General features: G+C 44.7%; 1 protein-coding gene across 1 annotated transcript in view; it reads left to right on the forward strand.

Moving 5' to 3' along the window:
- Positions 1–19,010, forward strand: part of HHIPL1 (HHIP like 1) — a 56,917-nt gene that overhangs the window by 18,141 nt on the left and 19,766 nt on the right. Inside the window, exons 5-7 of the mRNA XM_077467610.1 lie at positions 3,393–3,538; positions 12,967–13,048; positions 17,363–17,445. Of these exons, the coding sequence (XP_077323736.1) occupies positions 3,393–3,538; positions 12,967–13,048; positions 17,363–17,445 (311 nt within the window). The remainder of the gene's footprint in view (positions 1–3,392; positions 3,539–12,966; positions 13,049–17,362; positions 17,446–19,010) is intronic.

Genomic DNA, 19,010 nt, shown 5'->3' on the forward strand with positions numbered 1-19,010 from the left:
AAAACTGAGAACATGCTCCAGTGCCTCGTACACACGGTAGGACTTTCGGCCAGCAAAAGACAGATGAGAGTTTTTCGTCTGAAAATGCGACCGTGTGTATGCTCCATCGGAATTTTGCTGGCCGAATTTCCACCAGCAAAGGATTGATAGCATGTTCTCAATTTTTCGGAAATTCCAAAACATGTGTATGCAATTCAAGCGCACAAAAACTCACGCATGCTCAGATACAACTACAAGACGGAAGCTATTGGCTACTGGGTATTGAACTTCCTTTTTCTAGTCCTGTTGTACGTCTCCGCGTTCTTAGCGATCGGAATTTGGTGTGACCGTGTGTACAGCTTGAGCGAAATCTCATTGGAATTCCATCGGGAAAACCATCGCAGCTTTTTCCAACCAACATTCCGATCATGTGTACGCGGCATCAATCTTTTACTGGCGGAAATTCAGCCAGCAAAATTCCGATGGAGCATACACGCGGTCACATTTTCCGACGAAAAGCTGTCATCTGTCTTTTGCTGACCGAAATTGCTGACCGTGTGTACGCGGCATAACAGGAGTGAATTTCCCTTTCTAGGGGGTCGATTTTCTCTCACTTCCTGTTGTCTCCCTCTGTAAGTAGGAGTCGTTTGTAAGTAAGATGTTCATAACTAGGGGATCTCCTGTACTATGAAATGGAGGTACTTAAGGACCAGGCCTATTTTTCAAACTTGTTGTTTACAAGTTAAAACAATTTTTTTTTGCTAGAAAATCACTTAGCACCTCCAAACATTATATATATATATATATATATATATATATATATATATATATATATATATATATATATATATATATATATATAAAAAACTTTGTCACACCGTATTTGTGCAGCTGTCTTAAAAGCGCAATTTTTTGGGGGGAAAATACCCTTTTTTTTAATTAAAAAATAAGACAACAGTAAAGTTAGCCGAAAAAATTTTTTAGATGGTGAAAAATAATGTTACACCGAGTAAATTGATACCCAACATGCCATGCTTCAAAAATGGGCCCGCTCGTGGAATGGCGACAAACTTTGACCCTTAAAAGCTCCATAGGCAATGTTTAAAAATGTCTACAGGTTACCAGTTTTGAGTTACAGAGGAGGTCTTTTGCTAAAGTTATTGCTCTCGCTCTAACAATCGCGGCGATACCTCATATGTGTGGTTTGAACACCGTTTTATATATGCCGGCGTTACTTACGTATGCGTTCACTTCTGTGCACACACTCGGCAGGACAGGACGCTTTAAAAAAAAAAGATTTTTTATTTATTTTACTTTTAATTTTTACACAGTCATTTTATTCCTATTATAAAAATGTAAACCTCTGAGAACTTTTCATAGAGGCAGCAGTCTCTTCTGTACATGTGAATGAACCCTTGCATTACATAGTTGGTTTAAATTATAGTGCCTCAAAAAAATATTCATACCCCTTTTTATATTTTCCACATTTTTTCATGTTAATGTATTTTATTGGGATTTTATGTGATAGACCAACACAAAGTGGTACATAATTGTGAAGTGGAAGGAAAATGATAAATCGTTTAACATTTTTTTTTACAAATAAATATGTGAAAAGTGTGGTGTGCATTTGTATTCAGCCCCCCTGGGTCAATACTTTGAAGAACCACCAACGTCTTTTTGGGGATGTCTCTACCAGCTTTGCACATCTAGAGAGGGACATTTTTGACAATTCTTCTTTGCAAAATAGCTCAAGTTCTGTCAGATTGGATGGAGAGCGTCTGTGAACAGCAATTTTCAAGTCTTGCCACAGATTCTCAATTGGATTTAGGTCTGGACTTTGACTGATCCATTCTAACACATGAATATGCTTTGATCAAAACCATTCCATTGTAGCTCTGGCTGTATGTTTCGGGCCGTTGTCCTGCTGGAAGGTGAACCTCCGCCCCAGTCTCAAGTCTTTTGCAGACTCTAACAGGTTTTCTTCTAAGCTTGCCCTGTATTTGGCTCCATCCATCTTCCCATCAACTCTGACCAGCTTCCCTGTCCCTGCTGAAGAAAAGTATACCCACAACACGATGCTACCACTACCACTATGTTTCATGGTGGGGATGGTGTGTTAGTTTTCCTCCACACATAGTTTTGCTTTTAGGCCAAAATGTTAAATTTTGGTCTCATCTGACCAGAGCACCTTCTTCCACATGTTTGCTGTCTCCCCCACATGGCTTCTCACAAATTGCAAACAGGACTTCTTATGACTTTCTTTCACCAATGTCTTTCTTCTTGTCACTCTTCCATAAAGTGCAGATTTGTGGAGAGACAACTAATATTTGTCCTGTGGACAGATTCTCCCACCTGAGCTGTGGATCTCTGCAGCTCCTCCTGAGTTACCATGGGCCTCTTGGCTCTTCTCTGATGAATGCTCTCCATGCCCGGCCGGTCAGTTTAGGTGGAGGGCCATGTCTTGGTAGGCTTGCAGTTGTGCCATACTCTCAATTTTCGGATGATGGATTGAACAGAGCTCTGTGAGATGTTCAAAGCTTGGGATATTTTTTTATAACCTAACCCTGCTTTATACTTCTCCACAACTTTATCCCTGACCTGTCTGGTGTGTTCCTTGGCCTTCACGATACTGTTTGTTCACTAAGGTTCTCTAACAAACCTCTGAGGACTTCACAGAACAGCTGTTATTATACTGAGATTAAATTACACACAGGTGGACTCTATTTCCTAATTGGGTGACTTATGAAGGCGATCAGTTCTACTAGATTTTAGTTAGGGTTTTCAGAGTATAGGGGGCTGAATATAAATGCACACCACACTTTTCACATATTTATTTGTAAAAAATGTTGAAAACCATTTATCATTTTCCTTCCACTTCACAATTATGTGCCATTTTGTGTTGGTCTATCACATAAAATCCCGATAAAATACATTTACGTTTTTGGTTAAAAATGTGGAACATTTCAAGGGGTATGAATACTTTTTCAAGGCACTGTAGGATATTTAATGACTCTGTCGTGAAACACACATAGGTGTGAAGCGAGTCTTTGTGTGGCACAAGCAATACAGGGCTCAGTCTGCCCTTTCAGACTCTTTGGTTTTGATGCATTGGCAAGCATGGGCATCAGTTGGCCTCATTTCCAATCTGTGTGAGTGTAATCCTGATATGTTTATTTCATTTATACGGAGCTCTATTAATTTGTGTTTTTATATGTGCCTGGAGTTTTGCTTTAATGAACATCTATGAAAACAAGATAATGTTTTCTTCCCGTCAACTGATAATTTAATGAGTTCAGGGAATCGGCATTGTGTTCATCATGGAAGGAACAGTCTGTATTGTTCAGACACACAGAGATGATCTGTTCTAGAAACATAATCCCTTCTTACTGTTTTTTTTTTGTTTTTTTGGACAGACGTCTGATGGCTCTGAAAGAGGAGCAGAATACAGGACAATGGCAGTACAACGAGATCTGCATGGGCATGGGACAGACCTGCATGTTTCCCAGACTCATTAATAATTATTACCAGTACATTATCTCTTTTGGAGAGGATGAAGCAGGTAATTGCAGAAAACTGTAGTGCTCTCTACCAGATAACATAATAAATATAAGTATTTACTTTGAAGACAGGGTTTAGTCTGTATTTCTGGAAAGCCCTGGTGCCCAACCTGGGGTCCAAGGGCCACTTGTTGTGTGGCCCACCGACCCCCCAACACTGGTATTGCTGGAAAGCCATGGTGTCCATCCTGGGGTCCAAGGGATTGCACTTGTTGTGTGGCCCACAGACCCCAACACTGGTATTGTTGGAAAACCCTGGTGTCCAACCTGAGGTCCAAGGGATGGCACTTGTGTGGCCCATAGGCCCCAACACTGGTATTGCTGGAAAGCCCTGGTGTCCAACCTGGGTTCCAAGGGATAGCACTTGTGTGGCCCACAGGCCCCAACACTGGTATTGCTGGAAAGCCCTGGGGTCCAAGGGATAGCACTTGCTGTGTGGACCACATACCCCAACACTGCTGGAAAGCCCCTGTGTTCAACCTGGGGTCCAAGGGATGTTACTTGTTTTGTAGCCCACGGACCCCAACACTGGTATTGTTGGAAAACCCTGGTGTCCAACCTGAGGTCCAAGGGATGGCACTTGTGTGTCCCACAGGCCCCAACACTGGTATTGCTGGAAAGCCCTGGTATCCAACCTGGGTTCCAAGGAATAGCACTTGTGTTTCCCACAGGCCCCAACACTGGTATTGCTGGAAAGCCCTGGTGTCCAACCTGGGTTCCAAGGGATAGCACTTGTGTGGCCCACAGGCCCCAACACTGGTATTGCTGGAAAGCCCTGGGGTCCAAGGGATAGCACTTGTTGTGTGGACCACATACCTCAACACTGGTATTGCTGGAAAGCCCCGGTGTTCAACCTGGGGTCCAAGAGATGTTACTTGTTTTGTGGCCCACGGACCCCAACACTGGTATTGTTGGAAAACCCTGGTGTCCAACCTGAGGTCCAAGGGATGGCATTTGTGTGGCCCACAGGCCCCAACACTGGTATTGCTGGAAAGCCCTGGTGTCCAACCTTGGATTCCAAGGGATAGCACTTGTGTGGCCCACAGGCCCCAACACTGGTATTGCTGGAAAGCCCTGGGGTCCAAGGGATAGCACTTTTTGTGTGGACCACATACCCCAACACTGGTATTGCTGGAAAGCCCCGGTGTCCAACCTTGGGTCCAAGGGATGTTACTAGTTTTGTGGCCCACGGACCCCCAACACTGGTTTTCAAATAGGCTGTAAAGGCAGTGATCTCAAACAGTCTCATGTGGCATGTTCCCAGTTTCTCACTGTCTCTGTCAGGCTCAGGTCTCCAGACTCCAACCACACCTGTGGCACATCCACAGTCTCTAGCCATCTCTTCAAAGATCCATGTCAAACCAACTAAGAGCGCCAAAGTTCATTTTAGGACTCAAATTCTATATTTTCGATAATAATTAAAGCCCAAATCCAAAGAAAAATGTTTTCCCATGCAGTGGGGCTGTGCCTGCACTGTACAGGTGGCAGCACAGTGGTATAGTGGTTAGCATTTTCACCTAGCAGCAATAGGGTTGTTGGTTCAAATCCCAACCACACCACCATCTGCCTGGAGTTTGCATGTTCTCCCTTTGCCTGCGTGGGTTTCCTTCGGGTACTCTGGTTTCCTCCCACACTCCAAAGACATGCTGGTAGGTTAATTAGACCTTGTCTAAAAAAAATGGCCTTAATATGTGTATGTCAATGTTGTATGTGTTTGTAAGCGTGTCAGGGCCTTACGGGGTAAGGACCATGCAAAAAGCCACAGATGGATTCTGGTGGCAAGAAAGCACCCTGAGGCGATTCAGTTTGCATAGGTAGCACTATGCAAGTCACTCATTCATTCATACAGGTCAACTGTACAGTTCAGTTGTCCAGTGGAAAGGAGAAGACTGAATACTCACCCAACCCTCCACTCCACTGGCAAACGGTGCTCCCCATGATCCAGCGGTGGACTGTTCCTGAGGTCCTCACGTCCAGAGCAGGCCTATGGGCGTGATGAAGTCAGAAACAGTCCATCGCACAGGACCGATAGACTGCAGGATGGCAGGAACCACAGGGACCATTTGGATTAGGTAAGTATATCTCTGCCCCGCTGCATGGGAAAACTTGTTTTTTTTGCCTAAAGTTGGGCTTTAAAACACAATAAGACAATCTGTAGCCAACATCCGTCCAACTGGTTTATTGAAAGATTGCCACCAGGACTAAAACGTTGGACCAAGGGGTCTGTTTTAGTCCTGGTGGTAGTCTTTCAATAAACCCGTTGGACGGATGTTGGTGTGCAGCTAATTTTTCTCACTTGGTCTACTGTCTATGGGCAGCTTCTACCTGAGATTCCAAATCGCGTAGCTATTGCTGCACAACATGTAACATGCGTTTAGATCAAGAGTAAAAATAGGACTGGGTGGTACTTTGTGTGTACCTTTTTTATAGGGTCTAAACAAGAGTATATACCACCGATTTAAAAGAAACGTATTTAAACGTTATTTTTCATATATTTAAAAGCATATGACAGATACAGTTACTGTTACTTGGGTCCAGGACGTGCTAATCCTAGTACGATTAATCAAAGAGGTGTGGCCTACGCATTTCGTGGTGGGGCCCACGCTTCGTCAGGGCCTTGAAATAGCACAAAAATACTCATACTCGTCCCACCTCATCCTATTTTTACTCTTGATCTATACTCTTTGGGATGGTACCTAATGTAGGGCTATAGTTATTTGACATCCACCCCCACCCTTATGCACTAACACGCGTTTTAGGTGTCATTATCCTTTCGTGGCATAGCATAGCAAACTGTGCCTTCAAAAATCTCATGAAGCTTGTCACGCAGGAAACGTGCATAGGGCAGCCGCTCATTCAAGTGCATGGTGTGGCCTTATGCGAGACACCTGGCAACAGTAAGTGATTATGTGAACTGCCTGCTTATTTGCAGAAATTGTTTTAGTGTTCTACAGAATGACAGGTGCTCTTCAGGGGTAATGAAAAAAAAATATTTCGGTGATGCATATTCCACTTATTGACTATTAAAGGCGTCATCTCAAGCCACAGGAAATATTAATATTCTGTTTGTTATCAACAGAAGCAGAATAACACATTACCATAATCCTTATTACACTTCCCTGCACAGATAATATTACATGATATTCAATATTGATGTCATCCCCTAATGTTTCATGTTTGGGAGATAAGAAATTCATTTTGCACGCCCGATGTATAAACACGTTTGGAATTTTTTATACTGTGATCATTTTGTAGCTGCGGATAATGCGGTAGTAGCTAAGCGCAGGTTCGTGGCCCTTCTACCGCTACTGATGGGATTACACAGATCAGGACAGTGAGTGACGGATCATTCCATGGTGAATGATTGTGTTCCACTCCATCCAGCTTCCTCTCAGCCTCTGGTCCCCCCCCCCCCCCCCAAAAAAAGCCTATTAAAAGTTACCACTTGACATGTGCGGCGAAATGTCTGCATTTGGGGACTTGATAAATACATTATGAATTTAAAATAGTAACGACACGCTTTGCAGCTCGAGTGATGACATCACAGACACATGACACATTTCCATTGCTCCGACAGTTTCCCCATTTACAATTTTGATGTAGTATGGCATGCTGAACTCCATAGTTCATAGTGTCACTCCTTCTAGGAATGGGACTGCATTGTTCTGGCCTGAGACTGGGAGAAGCTCCTAGTGATTTGTCCCAGGGGTGCCAGAAAATGAACACTATGGGAAGAGGTACACTCAATGGGGGGGATTTACTAAAACTGGAGCACTCAGAATCTGGTGCAACTGTGCAGGGCTGGTGCAAGGATTTTTGACACCCTAGGCCAGTGGTGGCGAACCTTGGCACCCCAGATGTTTTGGAACTACATTTCCCATGATGCTCGTGCATTCTGCAGTGTAGTTGAGCATCATGGGAAATGTAGTTCCAAAACATCTGGGGTGCCAAGGTTCGCCATCACTGCCCTAGGCGAAACCTCATTTTGCTGCCCCCATTGGCTCCACCCCTGACTCCACCCCTTTGCCCTGCCCATGTAACAGAAGGGGCCGCTATACAGGAAGCATTGGTTCTGCTTAATCTAGCGCCAGCTCCAGTGCTGTGCTGCACCTCTAATTGCACTACCGGTCAGACTGAGTTAGTTACATGCTTCAGCCTGCATAGCATGCAAACGCGGAGGGAAACCAGCAGCCGGGCGCCCCTAGGTAGCAATGCGCGCTAGGCGGCTGCCTAGTTTGCCTAGTGGTAGCACCGGCCCTGCAACTGTGCATGGTAGCCAATCACCTTCTAACTTCAGCCTGTTCAATTAACCACTTCAGCCCCGAGGATTTTACACACTTTTTGCGATTTTGTACTGTGTCGCTTTAACTCACAATTGCGCGGTCGTGCAACGTTGTACCCAAACAAAATTTACGTACTTTTTTCCCACAAATAGAGCTTTATTTTGGTGGTATTTGATCACCTCTGCGTTTTTTTTTTTTGCGCTATAAACAAAAAAAGAGCGACAATAATAACACAAAAACACAATATTTTTTACTTGTGCTATAATAAATATCCCATTAAAAAAAAAAAAGTTTAGGCCGATACGTATTCTTCTACATATTTTTGGTAAAAAAAAAATCACAAAAAGAAATGGTAAAAAAAAAATCACAATTAGCGATTATTGATTGGTTTGTGTAAAAGTTATAGCATCTACAAAATAGGGGATAGATTTATGCCATATTTTTTATTTTTTTTACTAGTAATGGCGACGATCTGCGATATTTTTATTTTTATTTTTTTCCGTGACTGCGACATTATGGCAGACACATCGGACACTTTTGACACATTTTTGGGACCATTCACAATTACACAGCGATCGGTGCTATAAAATTGCACTGATTATTGTGTGTAAATGTGACTGGCAGGGAAGGGGGTAACACCAGGGGGCGCTGCAGAGGTTAATATGTTCCCTATGGGAGTGATTCCAACGGTGGGGGGAGGGGTCTTACAAAGGGAGGTGACCGATCGGTGTTCCTCTGTACTGGGAACACAGCATCGGTCTCCTCTCCACTGACAGGATGTGGATCTGTGTGTTGAGATACACAGATCCACGGTCCGGCTGTGTTCCCGGGCACAAGCACTGGGTCCTGAGCAATGCTGCGGGTGTGCACCCCCTAGATGGCCGGGAATCAGAGGACGTCATATGACGCCAACCCAGGATGGGAGATCCCATCTGCGGGCGTCATATGACTATACGCCGGGGCTGAAGTGGTTGTTAAGCCACTCTAACCTGTATGCGCTATCAGCACGGTTTCCTATTGTAGTATCCCCCTCTGTGTGTGATTTAAAAAAATAAATGCTACAAATACCTCATTTCACAGCCAAGATTGTGATCACGTGACCAGGCAGCTTTCTCCTTTTCTTCACTGAGAGATACAGTGGGCTGGCCGAGATTGCTCTGCTGATGTCAGTCTGGGGGGAGGAGAGGAGGAGGAGGAGGAGGAGAGAGCTGGCTGGTCATGTGATCGCAATCTTGGCTCTTAAATTAGGTATTTACAGCATTTATATTTATAAATCATTCATAGAGGCGGACACTGCAATGGGAAGCAGTGCTAATGGTTCATACAGGATAGTGTTATGAGAGCAGCATGGGGGGGGGGGGGGGGGGGGCGGCTCGCACACAGGCAGAGAGGGGAGCAGACTGCTGATGACAGAGGCAGGTAAACTGACCACAATGTCAGGGTTCAGCAGCCATCATACACAGTGGTCTGTTTACAGATGGGTGGGGAGAAACTGTCAGTATCAACCAGGTTTTTTAGGTGTTACCTGGGGCCAAATGACACAGGACAAGCACTGTGTCATATAACGTGCTTTAAAGGAGCAGGATCCATTTTTTGGGGGGGGTTAACAAACGCTTTAAGCTTTAATAACAAAACCTGAAAGTTGGTTTGTTTCTATGCAGAGCTACACCAGATTTTGCAGGCTCCAATGTTAGTAAATCCCCCCCATTGTGTTTTTTCACTAGCACTAGGTCATGGGACTGTTTTGCTTTCCTTGCACTCTGCCTTCTAGCAGGCCTCATGGCTAAATGGGGCCATTTCTCATACTAGCCGTGTATTCACATGGCTCTTTTTGCATAGCACTTATTTATATATGAACACTTCACTGCATGTATATTATTTTTTTGGTTGTTGTTTGTTGTTTGTGCATTGCACAGAAGAGTGCAGGTTATCAGGGTCCTGTCGTGATGTCGGGGGGGAGGTTCTGTGGCCTTCAAGTCGTTTGTCTCTCCCCATCCAGAGGGGTCTCTCTTTCAGAGTACTTGGTGAATAAGCTTTGGCTGGTCTCTGAGGAGGGTTGTTCACCTGGCTTCGGCCTTGGTAGACCATGGCGTACCTTGCCTTTGTCAGGCGCCTTGCGCCCCAGGAGGTTCGAGGTTAGAGGACATTCCGCTTTAGGGGTTTGGCCCTTCTGTACTTTTTTTCTGTATTTTTTTGTGTGCTGTGATTTCGCCATTCACTTTTTTTTTGTTGACAGGGGTTTAACCCTGGGTGGTGAATCCTGGCCTGCAGCTCATTGCCCTGGTACAAACAGCTGCCTGGGTTAGGCTGAACATGTGTTTGGACCGAACCTGGAGCCAAACCCAAGCTCATCCTAAATGCGGGGGGATCCAGGGAAGGCAAAATATACCAATATAATGGTATTAAACTTCAGCTTTATATATATATATATATATATATATATATATATAACTTGATCACTAACATCTCATATAAGTCTTAAAGAGAACCTGTTTCCAACCTAAAAGTTTGCTGCCAAAAACTCAAAAAAAATCAAGATTTTTATATGCTTACTTATTCGTTTCAGTTTACATATTTCTTCACTTGCAATGTGTCTTTGACCTTGCTAGTAAATTTGACTTCTCTGGCAAAGCCTTTTAGATGTCTACAGAAGGTGTAAATACATTAGATACACATGTAGTGTTGTTTTAATATCGTGATTGAAATTAAATTGACCCTGTCAAGGGTCAAGCAAATTTAAAATTGTTAAAAACTACTTTTAAAATTACATTAAAATGTTGAAGCTTATGAGATATTTTAGTAATGGTGGTACATTGAATTTTTGGTATGTGCTGACCAATTTTGTTGATGAGATCCCCGTGTTGATTTCCTAGTCGGCAGACCTGCTTTGTCCCTCTTCCGTTGGATTTTAATTGATTATAGAGCATGTAACAGGGGGCAATGGAACACACAAAGGTGGACATGGACACCCAAAACTCCCAGGAAGACAGACACATGCTTGTGCAAATAGTGCAAAAGCTATGCAAAATCTCAAGGCACCTAAGTCAAAAATTTTGGAAAAGTAAATGTTACTTACCGATAAGAAACCTGAGCCTGGGACGATGCACACAACTGCCTTGATAAAATTAACTGCACATCAAAAGCCCCCCCATTCACATCAGAGGTCCCCCCATCAAAATAGAGGTACCCCTTATAGCAGAGTCCCTCTTCATTATATTAGAGGTCCCCTCACCACATCAGAGATCCCCCCCCCTTCACATCAGAGGACCACCATTCACACCCGAACCCCCCCCCCCATGACATCAGAGGTCCCTCCCTCACCTCAGTGCCCCCCACACCCATTACATCAGAGGTCCTCCTCTCACATCAGAGGTCTTTCTGCAATACAGGAGCAAGGCATCAACCATGTACAGTCACATCTGGCAATCCCAGGACACCGGCACATGGCTCCGCAGTGTGGGCTTTTTTTAACGTGTCTGCTGCTGACAATAGTGTTGCCATCTGCAATCTTTGCAGTCAACGCATAAGACGCGGTAAGCCCAACACTCACCTAGGGACGACCGCCTTAAGAAGGCACATGAGCTGCCATCACCGAGCCCAGTGGGAACAATGGAACCCACAAAGCCACACTCCAGGCTCTCACTGTCCAGCCTCGTCTTCTACTTCTCCTCTCTCCTCACAATTGTCCTCCACTCCACATTCCATCACGCCATCCTCACGTTTTTCTGCAAAAAGGCAGGCTTCCGTGGGCCAAATGTTTGAGCGTAAAAAAATGATGACGCCGGATAACCCTCTTGCCCAATGGTTGACTTGTCAGAACTGATAGCCCACCAACTACTGCCATATAAACTGGTGGACTCGGAGGCCTTTCGAAAATTTGTGGCCATTGGAACACCACAATGGAAGGTCCCAGGAAGGAAGTATTTCTCAGAGAAGGGCATCCCAGAGCTATATGGCCATGTTCAGCGGCAAGTGAATGTATCTCTGGCACACAGTGTCGGTGCCAAGATACATCTGACCACAGACACATGGTCTAGCAAACACGGGCGGGGAAGGTATATCACTTTTACTGCCCACTGGGTGAACCTTCTGACGGCCGACAAGCATATAACCCGTGGCACCCGTGTAGATTTTTACCGCCACGGATTGCATGCAGGCCTGGCTCTTCTTCTCCTCCTCCTACTCCATCCTCCTCCCTCTCCTCCTCAGCTGACTCCTCCTTTTCCGCTGCTAGCGTCTCTTCCGCTGCGCCACCCAAGCTCCCCAGAACCTATTCGATATGCCAGGTGAGACGTTGCCATGCCGTGCTTCGTCTGTTGTGCCTGGAAGCCAAGAGCCACACTGGCCCGGCACCCCTTTCAGCTTTGCGTTCACAGGCAGATCAGTGGCTAACACCGCTCAATTTGACAGTTGGTAAAGTGGTGTGTGATAACGGTGCTAATATGCTTAGCGCATTGAAACAGGGCAAAATTACGCACGTGCCATGCATGGCACACGTCTTAAACTTGGTCGTGCAGCGATTCGTTGTCAAATATCCTGGGGTCCAGGACATCTTGTGGCAGGCAAGGAAAATCTCGGCCCATTTCAGAAGATCTTACACGGCCATGGCTCGCCTTGCTGACATTCAGCGGCGACACAATCTGCCGGTCAGACGTCTTATTTGCGATTGCCCGACGCGATGGAACTCAACCTTCTATATGCTTGATAGGCTGCTCCAGCAGATAACGTCTACCTGTACGAACTCTGCGGCAGAACAGGTTCTGGGGAGCTTGGTTTTTTTTTCACCGCGCCAGTGGCTGCTCATGCGCGATGCATGCAGACTTCTGCGGCCATTTGATGAGATCCCCAAACTGGTCAGAGGTCCTCCTATCACATCAGAGGTCCTCCTATCATATCAGGGGTCACTTCTTCATATCAGAGGTCCCCACCAACATATCTACATGAGACCCCCCCCAGGCATGCTGGGTCCCCTGCTCACGGCACTCCAGGGCAACCCTCAGAGTGTTACTCAATCGGTACCCTGATTGAGAAACACTGCTCTAGGGTCTGATAAAATACATGTAGCAGAAATCAGTGAACACTAAATTATTTGTAGATACCATAGTTATTACTATCTAACCATGCTAATTTTTTGGTTTTATTCAAAGGAGAGCTGTACTTCATGTCCACTGGTATACCAAGTGCTACTTCTCCCACTGGTGTTTTGTACAAGATCGTTGACACCTCAAGGTAAAAATAAGCAACATATAATACAAGTTATCTTTCTGTGTATGCAAGACCCCCTCCCCTGTACCAGTACTAGATTTGAGATACATGGCAATAGATTCAGTTTAAAAAGCCAACATGCATAGATAAGGATACTCATGCTAGATAATATAAAAAAAAAGTGACAGATATTTTCAGCCCAATTCAATGAGATATCAAAATTACAAGCACATTGCTTGTATTAAAGTGATTCTAAAGGTGTTCATTTTACAAAAAAAAACTAGCAAACATGTTATACTTACCTGCTCTGTGAAATTGTTTTAGCTTGTTGCTATGGGGGTACTTGAGCAGGCCCACTCCCGAGCCACGCTCCTGTGAATAGACATTGCACCCCCCCCGTTCTCTCCTCTTTGGCTCACTGGCTGTGATTAACAGCAGCAGGAGCCAATGGCTCCTGCTGCAATTTGAGCTATTGAGGAGAGAGAAACCAGGGAGAGATGCTGCACTCATGCACATCACTGGATTAAGATGGGACTCGGGTAAGTATAAGAGGGGCTGGGGGGGGGAAGCAGCATCCAGAATGTTGCATAGAATGCATTCAGGTAAAAAACCTTCTGGCCTTGGAACGACTTTGAAGCTCAATTGCCAAGACATGGCCATCTCCAATTGCTTTCAAAGTGGGTCTGTAGGACATTTGGCTTGACAATATCACCCCTTACTCAAAAGGAGCAATGTTTTTCAGCATTCCTAATGCCCTGTGCACACGGTCGGAAATTCCAATGGAAAATCTGATCATGTGTGGGGTCTATCGGACAGGATCGAAAATTTTCCGGCAAAAAAAATCAGATCAGACTTTTTCTGATCGTTTTGTAGAGAACTCCGACGGACAAAGTGCAGCGCATGCTCAGATTAAATTATGAGACCAAAGCAATTGGTTACTAGCCTCTACGTCCCGTTGTATGCAACGAACGTCACCTAATTCAGAACGACCGGATTTTGTGGTGGGAATGTCTGACCGTGTTCAAGGCATTACTCATATTCATATTGGAGAAGATGGGTGGTGATAGAGGTGGGCAGACTTAAAAGGGCTGGGCTACAGCCTGATAGACAAGCCTATAGCACTATTGTTCTTGCAGACACAACAAATGTGATGGTGACAATGCCACTTTAATAACTGAATCATCGGGTGAACATTGTCACCGTAATAATGGAAGAGATGCCAAGGATACAGATCTGGATAGGATTACTGGGTAATTTACAGGTGGTGATGTCCTAAGCCATGGGAAGCTGTCGCCCTCCTACAGCCCAGCATAACAAAGGGGCGGGAATGCTGGTGATATCAATGACCTAATATGGTCACCTGGACGTATTCAGTCAATTACATTGTCCAGAGACGGCCATGTGGCCATATTAGGTCAATAATGTCACAAGATTCCCCATCCCTTTGTTACATGCGGCTGCAGTAGGGTGACCACATTTCCAATATGCCATTCAGGGACACACCCCCGCACCCATGCCTGCCCAAAAAAAGTTTTTTTCAATGTTGTTTTTTTTTTTTGCCAATTTTGTGGAGGGGAAAAAAAAAGCAAACAGTGGTAACCGATCCTGCAAGACACATCTTTGGAGTGGTGAAGGAGCGGGTGTATACACTGCTCTTAAACCGCTCCTGCCCATTGATCTGAATGGGAACCGCGGGTCGTTTTGACCCTTTTTCGGCTGATACCGGGGGTTAAAACTGCCCGCTATTGGCCTAATAGCGCTGCTAAAACAACAGCGATAAAAATATTGCCGTGTTACCGCCGGCGCCCGCACTGCTCCAGTGTGAAAGGGCTCTTATATATATACACACGCGCACACACACACACACAACACAACAATTTTTGTAATCCTTGCTATTATGTAATAGTATGTAGGCAAGCTTCTCTTCAAGGTACAGTCATTCAGTGGGATAAGATGCTTTATCTCAGACATCTCATCACACTGAAGAATTGTACCTTGAAGAGTTTTCTTTCCATGTAAGACCCCTTTCACACTGGAGGTGTTTTTCAGATGCTAAAGTGCTAAAAATCGCGCCTGTAAAGCTTCCTGAAAAAGCGTCTCCATTCACTCCAGTGTGAAAGTCTGAGGGCTTTCACACTGGAGCGGTGCGCTGGCAGGGCGTCAGAAAAAGTCCTGCCAGCAGCTTCTTTTGGAGCGGTGAAGGAGTGGTGAACTCACCGCTACTCCCTTTTGAAATCAATGGGGCAGCGCTGCTATTAACCCCTTTTCGGCCTCTAGCAGGGGGTTAAAACCGTCCCACTAGCAGCCGAATAGCGCCGCTAAAACGAGGGTAAAGCGCTGCTTTACCGCTGACGCACGGGGCTGCACAGTGTGAAAGGGGTCTAAAACCAAGGTGATCACCCTATTTGGAATAGATAGCCGGACTTTCTGCCACACAGAAATACATATGTCAAAAAAAAGGAAATGTTATTGTTACGAACATACAGTATCAGATTCTAGAAGGAACATTGTTAAAACAATACATGATTCATTGCAAGCACGCATGTTCTCATAGAATAGTATTAGTGAGTGAGTAGTGTACAAACCTGGAAGTTTGGCTGGCGGCTCGGGTCGTGGCCCTCGTGGGCGGGAGGAGGCTCAGGAGGAGGGCTGTTGGCCTGGAAATGAACTGCAGGCAGTGGGAGCAGTCGGCCCAGGGATCTGGCTTACCAGCAGAATGGTCATCGAATAAAAGCAGCCAGCAACTCCATACCATCAAGCGTATTTATTTTCAAGCCTTCACAGTGAGTACAGTCAGGAGCAGACTAGTTTCGGCCATGAGCCTTGTTCACAGCACTCTTACCAGCAGAATGGACTAGAGTCAGGAGGGGGAGATACAGAAGACGCTCAGCTGCTCTCTCCCTCTGCTGCTGCGGCTGGAGGCGGAGAGGAGGTGGGTGGACTCGGAGGCGCACTGCTCAGTGCAGGGCAGCTCTGGATAAGCCTCGCTCAGCCGACGTCACTGGTTGGTAGACGTGAGGCACGGCGGCCCTAGCAATCAGTTCGTTCAGCTGCTTCGGCAATGTTTATCAGGGTGGCGGACTGGCAGTATGTTTTTTTTTTTTTTTTTCATTCCAGGACACTGTACTGTCCCGGAATGAAGGTGCCCGGGACCAGGGACACAAATATGCATTAAGGGACAATCCGGGACACGTGGGCACCTTAGGCTGCAGGGTGGAAAATCGGTTGCCTGCTATGATATGACAGCTTCCCATGGGTTAGCTTATCACCACGTCTGGTCACCCCGCTCAGCTGGCCCATGCCAAAAATAAATTAAAAACAGCAGGGGCTCATCCCAATTCCCAAACTACCAATAATTGTAAAATGAAGAGAGCCGGCGCCACTCTCTAAAAATCCAATGCATATATTGATCTTTGATGCATTTCACCCAAGATGGGTCTAAATCGTAGAGACTTTACAATTCCACCCGATTTTGGGTGAAACGTGGCAAAGGAGGTCTTGGTGAGATTGATGCCTGCCGGGAACTATAAATGGACACTTGCATCGGATTTTAACAGTGCTGTCGGCTGTCTTTCTTTTTAGCAATGAAAACCTCATCATCCCTGGCCCTATCCAAAACATAAAAAAAAAATGGCTTTAGGATAGTTTTAACAGCAGTGTAGTGGTTAGCACTCTCGCCTAGCAGTAAAAAAGGGTCACTGGTTCAAATCCCTACCACGACACTACCTGCCTGGAGTTTGCATGTTCTCCCTGTGCCTGTGTGGGTTTTCTCCGGGTACTCCGGTTTCCTCCCACACTCCAAAGACATGCAGGTAGGTTAATTGGCTTCTGTCTAAAATTGGCCCTAGTATATGAATGGGGACCTTGGATTCTTGAGGGTAGGGACTGATGTGAGTGTGCAATGCACAGGGATAGAGACGATTGTAGACACTCACTCAGGTTGAACTGGATGGACTGGTGTCTTTATTCAACCTTACTAACTATGTAACAGTTGCAGCACATTATTTGTAAGCTGCAACGTCCAAATGAAGCCAGCCTGTCACACTGTGCATGTTCTAATGTTCATTCTGATGATGTGCAGATCGGATTCTGGCTCTGAAATCTCCAGCAGATGTGTTGGGTCACACTCAACTTCACAAATCTCTTTTTTGCTATTGCACTCAGGGAGCCCAGTTCTTAGATGGGGCATGGAAATTGCATATCATTTGTTCATGTTCTGTAATTATGAACAGGCATTACTTAAATGGCTCTCGTATCCAGTCACTCAGAACACCGCTCTTTACAAACGGCTTCCTTTTTTATTATTTCAGACTTTAATGACTATGTTTGTCTCCACAGGAGGGCCCCGCCTGGTAAATGCCGTTATCATCCATTACCGGTCAAGACGAAAAGTGCCATTGTGCCATTTGTGCCAAAAGAAAGTAAGTTAGGATATTCTTATGAGGGCCTATTGTGTGAAAAAAAAATGACAATGGGGTCGATTTACTAAAACTGGAGAGTGCAGAATCTGATGCAAAATGTGCATGGTAGCCAATCAGCTTCTAAATTCAACTTGTTCAAATAAATCGGTTGTATACCCGCACATGTAAAAAAAAAAAAAAAAAAAAATTAATGAAGAAAAAAAAAAAACCCTGTAAGGCAAAGGCATAATGAGCATGTGCACGGGAGTCTTCTTCCCGGCAGCGTCCGCCGGACCTTCAGCCAGGCGTTTACAGCGCATGCGCCACTATAAAAGTAAATCTACTTTTGTAAAAAAAATTTTTTTACAAGTTTACATGCCTGTATGTACAGGCCCATTAACCCACTTCAACCCCGGAAGGATTTGACCTCTTCCTGACCAGGCTATTTTTTGTGATTCGGCACTGCATCGCTTTAACTGACAATTGCGCGGTCGTGCGACGCTGTACCCAAACCAAAAATCGATGTCCTTTTTTTCCCCCCACAAATAGAGCTTTCTTTTGGTGGTATTTGATCACCTCCTGCGGTTTTTATTTTTTGCGCTATAAATAAAAAAAGAGCGCCAATTTTGAGAAAAAAGCTATATTTTTTACTTTTTGCAAAATACATTTTTTTTTTTTTTTTTTTTGCTCAGTTTATACATATTCTTCTACATATTTATACATATTCTTCTACATATTTTTGGTAAAAAAAAATGCAATAAGCGTATATTGATTGGTTTGCGCAAAAGTTATAGCGTCTACAAAACAAGGGGGTAGTTTTATGGCATTTTATATATTTTTTATATATATATATATATATATATATATAAAATGTTTTGATTATATATATATATATATAATCAAAACATTTTTTATTTATTATTGTTTTTTTTTTTTACTAGTTATGGTGGCGATCTGCGATTTTTATCGTAAGTGCGACATTATGGCAGACACATCCGACATTTTTGATACTATTTTGGGACCATTGCAATTTATACAACGATCGATGCTAAAAAATGCATTGATTACTGTGTAAATGACACTGGCAGTGAAGGGGTTAAACACCAGGGGGCAGAAGAGGTGTTAAGTGTGTCCTAGCGAATTGATTCTAACTGTTAGGGGGCGTGGCTTAGAGAGGGAGCAGACAATCAGTGTTGTGTCACAAGGCAGAACAGGGAAATGCCTTGTTTACAAAGGCACACCCCCCCCCGCCCCCCGTTCGAGTCCGTGGGTCTGGCAGGCAGGGTTACGGAGCTTGCTAGGGGGCAGGATCAATATATATATTGCTTTGCCTGCCTGTGCCATTCCGCCGGCGTGAATGTGCGCGTGCAAGAGGTTAAAAACAGTAGACTGCCTTTAGATCAGGATAACCAAAGTCTGGATGCCTCAAAACTCGGCATTCCTGTGCAAGGAGCCTAATATTGGCCATACATTAGTAGAAAAATCCTTTAATCAAGCACATTAAAAACGATAAATTGTTCGTCAGACCGAACAACTAAACCACCATGTAGGTACCAAGTTGCGACCAATGAATTGTTTGAATGCTA

Source organism: Lithobates pipiens, unplaced genomic scaffold (genome assembly GCF_037356315.1).
Source record: "Lithobates pipiens isolate NorthernLeopardFrog02 unplaced genomic scaffold, aLitPip1_a1.2 Scaffold_57, whole genome shotgun sequence".
NCBI classification, from domain to species: Eukaryota; Metazoa; Chordata; class Amphibia; order Anura; family Ranidae; genus Lithobates; species Lithobates pipiens.